Genomic DNA, 7549 nt, shown 5'->3' with positions numbered 1-7549 from the left:
TTCTGAGATTCCGAATTAAATTCAAACCCTAATTAACCTGAACCATGGTTAACGGTGTTCCTGATTCAGCAGCTTGTTTGGGGCTTGAGGAAAGCCCGGAGGGCGATTCCTGCAGGCAAATTCCTTACCCAGTTACTCAACCCTGGTTCCTCAATCAACCATATTGCGCCTCCACCAGGCCGTTGAAATTAATTCTCCATTTGACCAGGTATAAAACTCCTAAGTTACAAGACTGGTTGCTGAAAATAAAGGAGATCTGTACCTTTGTGAAATTAGCAGCATGGCAGAAAAGCAGAGAGACAGTTGGGTTAGGCCTATTATGGTCAGGAGCTGTACAGAGGATGAAAGTGGCAATAGAATAGACTGAATTAATATGATAATTGCCTTATGCTGACAAAGGATATCTATGTCCACGGTGGCAGGTTGTAAAGGGGAAGGGGATGGTGATGTGTTGTTTGTGTGTGTGTGTGTGTGTGTGTGTATTTGTTTTAATAAATATTTTAAAATTGTAAATCTTTGGGTCATGTTTTCAACAATATTCATGCCCCCTCCTCGTCTTGTCTTAAAACCATTTCAGAATACCTGAACGAGCTAGAGACCAAAAGGCCATCTGCTTCCATGGTGCAGAATCCGGTCTACAACAGCCTCTCCCTCCCTGCCGATCCAAAAGTGGAGGCCGAGTCAAAGCATCAGAGTTCCCACAGCACAGCGCTGGACAACCTGGAGTATCTCAACACAAGCTTATCTCCTTTGGGTAACACGGTTTTCAACAGCTCCCCCTTCTGGGACCAAATAAATCTGGACAATCCGGATTACCAGCAAGACTTCTTGCCCAGGGAGACCAAAACAAACGGCCTCGCTAAAGTCCCTGCAGCTGAAAATCCAGAATATCTGAGGGTGGCGCCACCCAAAAGCGAATACATCGAAGCCTCGGCGTGACCACTGAGAGAGGCCTCTGTTTGCCCCACCGACAAGCTGGGGACACTGGTGACCATACTGGTTGCCGCAGAAACAAGCCACGGACAGATAAAGGAGCGGTCACAGCCACACCAGTAGGGCACACTTTCCCTTCGGGTAACATGTGCTTATTTCACCCAGCTTGCTTAAGACTTCTCTGACCTCTGTCTGTATGGGAGACAACTTCCAGGGAGCAAGAAATCGCTGTGCCGGTTCCTGTCTTTCGTAGCAAGCTATACAGGGTCAAGCCTTTATTTGAATGGCAAAGACTGTGATCAGCACCCACTTTGCCCTCTTGATGCTGTGTATTTTTTTTTAAAGAAATGGTGGTTTTCGGGCGCTTTTATGAAATCAAGACATCTGGATGATGAACTGTTGAACGCCATTCAAATGACACGTGGGGTGGTGGTGGTTTTGTTTTTTGGGTGTGGTTTTTTTAAAAAAGGGGGAGACAGTATTTTTTCAAGTCTCTCGGGCAACACTCACCCAGCTCATAAGGGTAAAGGAGAACTCGTTCCTGTGCATTTGTCCGACTCTTTAAACACCAGCTTCACTTGATGTTTTGTGGTACAAGAGAAAGAAATTCTTCACGTGGGGGTTCTGTTCAGACTGTTTCTGAAAAACTGAATTGTTGGGAGCAGACCTGGACTTCTCCTGGTACGTTGGACAGAAGGGCTTGCCCTGGAGCGTTCACCACCGAGACCACTATTCCTGGGAAGCCGAACTCTGAAAACTTCAGACATGGCTCAGAAAAGCTTCTGAAGTACTCACTAGACTTGTCTGTAAAATGGTCACTGTAGATCCAGATTGCAAACAAACTCTCTTCTTTTCTTTTTTTGCTTCTTTTTTTCTGGTTCCACTGTTTTTCTCTAGAGTCACAAAAGATGAGTTTCAAAAATGCACCTTTAAAAAGCTATAAGCAAAAAACCCATATTTTAAAAAAGAAATATCTCTACCCGCTGCCATTTGGCACATTTTTAAAAAATGAATTTAAACAGTCAGGACATGCCAGGGCTGCAGTTTGTCTGCAGTGGCTATGCAGGCATAGCTGTTCTCTGTCTCTGTCTCTCTGTCTCTCTCTCTCACACACAGACACACACACACACACACACCCAAAGGGCAGAAACTGAGACATTCTCCTGCACAAATTCTATACACACAAATGCTCGTTTACAGCTCCCATTTATCTTCGTGAGGTTTGTTCTGGAGCGCACCCCTTTCGATTGTACACTTTGGTCCCAAATTCACCAGGCAAAGGGAAGGGGAAGATGCAGAAAGAAGTTACCACCGAGAAAAAGCATTTCGGACGTTGTCATGCCAAAATCCAGCCCAGAGATTAGAACTGTCCATGCTAGTAAATAATGGATAAATCACTAATAAACGCACACCACTCCTATGGGTAGAGGTGGGTATCGAGAATCAGTTACCTATATTTTAATGCAGAATTTAGGATGCACCCATGCTGGACGAATGCCAGGCTGATCCAGCGACCTGTATAAACATGCTAGGTAGCTATGTGGATTTAATGCCACCTGCTGCTATGTGGTCAGAAAATCAACCACCAAAATTATTTTTAAAATCTCTTCCCATAACCCCGCTGGGAAGCATTTCCTCTGAGAGCCCAACTGCTCTGGAAAGCACGGACCAGGCCCCAAAGCCCCTCATGACACCAGAAGGAAAAACTTAACTCTAAAGGCCGAGAAGTATAAGTGAATGAAATTTAAAGTTTGCCTCAAGCCATCTGGTCTGTCAAGAAACGCAGGATAACTTGTATGATCCACAGTGGCCTTTCTGTTGACTTGATTAGGTGAAATGGAGGAACGGCTGGAAAAGTTGTCCGAAATCTCGGATGGTTCCCGGGTTTGCACTTTGAGAGGAGCCACAAGGTTGCCAGCCATGATGTAATTGGGGGGGGGGGGTAGATTAGCATTACCGTAATGATGCTCCTGCTCATTGCTGGTGATCCCTACCCTGTTTTTCTGCAAAGGTCGTTAACTCGGTTTCTCCAAAACCTGGCAGAAATACAAGTAGTAGTAAGCCGGCTTAGCTTTCTCACTTTCATACCTTTCCATCCCTCTCCAACCACTTTAATACCCAACCACATTGCAATTAAGTTTACTTGAAATCTCAAGTTGGCTACATCTGCACATGAATGCCAACGTCCACGTGAAGCCACTGTGAGTCTTCATGGGGTATTTTTATATGAAAGGCGTCTGTGGTCACCCTTTACGCATTTGTGAAACTCTCAGATAAATTCTAGCACCTTGGCTTTATTGGGTGATGAATTCAGTCCGTAAAATTACTTGAGGCACGATGTGATTTTTGTTAGGTGCCTGGCTCTTGGGTTGCTGTCCCAAGAGCCAGGCATCTCTGCAGATCACCCGGGCATCTCTGCAGTGTGCGCTCTCTGGTTTCAGAGCTCCTGGCGCTGTTAACTCCCGCAGCCTGGCTCCCTCTGGCATCCTTCAGCTATTTGCTATGCCAGCATCGCTTACCTCTCAGAAGCTAGAGGGGCACCAAAGCGAAAGGGTCACCCTCTCTTGTATGCCTGTGGACTTTGGCTACAGCTGTACGTGAAGGAGAAACACAAGCGTGCCTCCTACGCTACGGAAGTAGCATCAGAAAGGATCTGTGTAAATACTTCTGCCTCTTCTTTTCACAATTGGGGTGAATACATATAAAGTTGTACTCCCCTCTGGGGTGTTTACAACTCCCTGGCGACGAAGACCCTTGGGAAAGCAGGCTTGTAAAGAGGCCTCGAAAAGCCCAAGTCGAAATCCCTGCCTGGTGGCAACAGGGAGGCTTGAGACAGAGGTTGGTTTATGTACTCAAGCTCCGTAACAGAGGGAAGCTTCTCTTGAAGGAAGGTTCTTGTACGCAGACGCTGGACCGTCCACAGCGCAGCTTCACTATGCTAAATTCTTCCCACTATAATAAGCACGTCTGCTGTGTCTTGCAAGTAGCCACCATTTTCCCGGTTTATGTGCCAGTTTATGCAACCTGTGAGAGCACATCGGTTGGGCAAGTAGTTGTGGTTGTGTGTTTGCAGAAGAGCCTCCTGCATCACCACCACATGGGTCAGTCCACATAGGAGTCCCACATTCATTCCGGCTCCAGAAGCTCTTGTGTAGAAATGGGGTGTCTTTAAAAAGGCAGCCCCGTGATTAAGACTTTTTTTGCATTTCCTGGCAAGCCTTTTGGATTTGGAGGGGATAGACAAGTTGTGGGCAATAACACATAAACTGTACCTACCTCTTCGATGCAGGCATTGTGAACATTGCTCTAGCTTTTCTGAGATTTATATTTCTCTGTGAGAAAATATTCTAGCTGGGTTAAAGTAAGAAATTGTCTTTTTTTCTGTTTGCACCTCCGGGTGGTCAACATATTGTGAACTATATGGAATTCCACTGCCAAAGGTAACATTTTAAATACAATGAGATTATATAATTATCCTAAATCACCATTAACTGTGATTATTTTTCAGTTGAAACCCCACATTTCTTGTTTGTTCTCAATAACCTTCTGTTTCTTCTCCTTTCGCCTTAGCATTTGACTTTAAGGAACCTTTTTAGAAAAACGTTTACATACATATTTTTAAGATACACCGTAATTATCTTTTTATATATGGATGGGTATTAGGACCAAAGAGACTTTCTTGTTTTTAAACTCATGAATAAAAAAAACCCAATTTATTAACATTTTCTTAGGTTCTGATTATTAAACTCTTTTTAAAAATCAACTGTGGATTGGCGTAGGTCAAAGCCCTTACTTAAAATCAAATGCTGCCTTGGACCATCAATCAGATGGGCATAACAAGAGCCCATTAAACAAGCCTTTTGCCATTTCAGGGGCACCTGGGCAAAATGTTCAGCATTAAACTGTCCCCAGTCTTGTCTCCAGGGAGATCCTGGACTCTCACCACAAGGCCCATCCATTTATCCATGCACGCATTTCCTTATTTAGATGTTGTCAAGGGTGCCCCGGTGAAAACGGACTCTTTACCTAGCTGTATCTGCATCGTATACTTTATCTGTTTTGAATTCTATGGACATTTTGTACTGGGGGGGGGTTTGGGGAGAATAATTTAATTCTCAAACGTTCTACATGGGATTCTCCATTGGTGGTGGATATGGAAAGAGCTGTCAAGTTGCAGCTGACTTAACGGCGACGTCTATAAAGTTTTCATGGCAAGAAATGGAACAGAGGGGGTTTGTTGTTTGCCTGCCTCTGCATAGCAACCGTGGACTTCCTTGGTGGCCTCCCACCCAAATACTAGCTGGGGCCAACCCGGCTTCGCTTCCAAGACTGAGCTAGCCAGAGCCATCTATTAGATTCTCCATTACAGCAATGAAAATTCTACTTTGTGGACACAAAACAAGTCGGTGCCAGTTGGCTTGTGAGGGCTATACCAGCTGTGAAGACGTGACAGTGTTATACGTAGAGGCATGGCTGAGGTGAGGTTTTCGTAATCAAACCTCCATGCCAATGGGAAGTACCCTGGAGCAGGGAATGGTGGATCTGGCCCCTTCTGTCTTTCATTCTGTGGGACCCGCATAACAAAGGGAGAAAAGCTCCTTTAAAAACAGCTGCAGAGATTGTTCATCTCCATCGTTTCAAGATACAAATTGGGATCTGCTGCTTTGGGGCTTCCTTCCATGTTGTAAGGTGGAGTAACAACGTAATGGTTAAATCGTCTTCCACTAAGTTGTGTGGTTTCGTTACGGCAGGAACATGACGCTCACGCGACTGCCCACAGAATGCAGTGCAGAATGTGTGGGTGCACGTTTGGATGAAAACAGTCCCAAGAAAGGTCAAGGGCCATGCCATTTTTTTTGCAAAAAGATTGCAACCCAGATTTTTTTTGGGGGGACTGTTTATTGACGCATCGTCCACACAAGCAAGCCATGTTGAAATGAAACAAATGCTTTGTGCATCCTTGTTATTTTGTGTGTGCGCGTTGTCAAGTCACAGATGACTTACTGTGACCCTGTAAGGTGTTCAAAGCAAGAGAAGTCCAGAGGTGGTTTGCCATTGCCTGCCTCCACATCATGACCCTGGTATTCCTTGGAGGCCTCCCATTCAAATAACAGCCAGGGCCAACCTTGCTTAGCTTCCGAGATCTGACAAGATCAGCCAGGTCAGGGCATCCTTGTTAACACCACCTGAGAAATCAGGATCTAATTTTTATCCTGCTCCATTCAATCTAACGGGAATGATGTCAAGTCAGATGAGAGGGGATCTAACATGGAATATCTGGGTCCAGAGGCAGATCTCCATTGTGTATCACAATGCTCATTCTGGTCCTGTCATGGTCTCTCTGACGGGTGTCAAACATGCGGCCTGGGGGCCACATCAGGCCCCCGGAGGGCTTCTATCAGGCCCACAGTGGAACTGGCTGACTTCTGCTTCTTCTTCCAGTTCTGCTGCTACTGCATCATCATAGGTTTGCAGCTTACAGATACACACCTGAACAGCATACTCACGATTGCAACAGCACAGACATTTTATGATGCAATAATTCAGAGGTGTCAGTTATCAGACACTGTTAAATAAACAAAATATTGCAAGAGTGCTAACGTTTTAAGCATGTTTGTATTTTAAGTTAAAAAAACCTTTGTGTTTGTGTCCTTTATAAAGTTTATATCTCCGCTACCTGGCATTACATTTTATGACACACATGGGCCGGCCCAGCAAGGTCTCATTTATGTCAGATCCGGCCCTCATAACAAATGAGTTCGACACCCCTGCTCTAGGAAATGTGGAACCTTATTCAGGGCCGCTGGAGCTGACTTTGGGTGCCCTGGCACTTAAAGAACCTGTGGAACTGATATTAAGATTAAAGACGTTCTGTGAAGTGGTACTTAGTGTTGCATAGAGAAGATTTAGTGTAGGTCACATAAACTGTTTGCTAGTGTTATTTTTACAATTCACCAGACCCCACTCCTGTGCAAATCATGTCGAAATAAATAGAGATTATGCAGGGAACCCTGCTGCTTGTCTCTATGGGCATCTTTATAAATGTATTTGCCTATGAAAGCACAATATGTACAGATGATAAAATGCCATTTTTGTACCGTTGAATTGTTTTTAGGTTGATAAGACAACATTTTGTATATCAAGTGATGGAAACTAAGGTGTGTATAATTCTTTTCAATTGTTTTTTTAAAATTTTTATAAGAATAAGTGATGTTGTAACATAGCAGATGATGTCTGATGGAAGATGGTAATTTTGAATCACATGTAAGATTTAAGCTTTGCGGAGTATGAATGGGGGGGGGGAGAGATGTCACTGTAGGAATTTAACCAGAAACCTGGGAAATTCTGACTGCATGCCTAAGTAGACCCACCCAGAGGCATGTCCCGTTTGGACCAACATAACCTGCTTCCAAGTAAAAGTAATTAGAAATGGAATAGTCTCAATGATTACTAATAAAGCACTTTTTCAACTTCTGAAGGTCTTTCCTCCTGTCCTTTGCTCCAGAGTGGGCCAGTATCCATGTGGCAAAGTGCGACACAGTTATAATTATCAATCCTAAGCAAATCTACTCAGAAGTAAGGACCATTTTATTCAGTGGGATATGCTCCCAGGCAA

At 44.3% G+C, this 7549-nt stretch overlaps 1 protein-coding gene across 1 annotated transcript in view; it reads left to right on the top strand.

The window, feature by feature from the left end:
- EGFR (epidermal growth factor receptor) overlaps positions 1-2827 on the top strand; it is a gene marked incomplete at its 5' end in the record, with an annotated part of 76623 nt that extends 73796 nt beyond the window's left edge. The window contains one exon of the mRNA XM_015421691.1: positions 578-2827. Within this exon, the coding sequence (XP_015277177.1) occupies positions 578-939 (362 nt within the window). The remainder of the gene's footprint in view (positions 1-577) is intronic.
- Positions 2828-7549: the final 4722 nt, after the last annotated feature.

The sequence above is a fragment of the Gekko japonicus genome, unplaced genomic scaffold (genome assembly GCF_001447785.1).
Source record: "Gekko japonicus isolate JY-2015 unplaced genomic scaffold, Gekko_japonicus_V1.1 scaffold2801, whole genome shotgun sequence".
Taxonomy (NCBI): Eukaryota; Metazoa; Chordata; class Lepidosauria; order Squamata; family Gekkonidae; genus Gekko; species Gekko japonicus.
The sequence above is the reverse complement of the archived record's forward strand: the minus strand, read 5'-3'. Positions and strand labels throughout refer to the sequence as shown.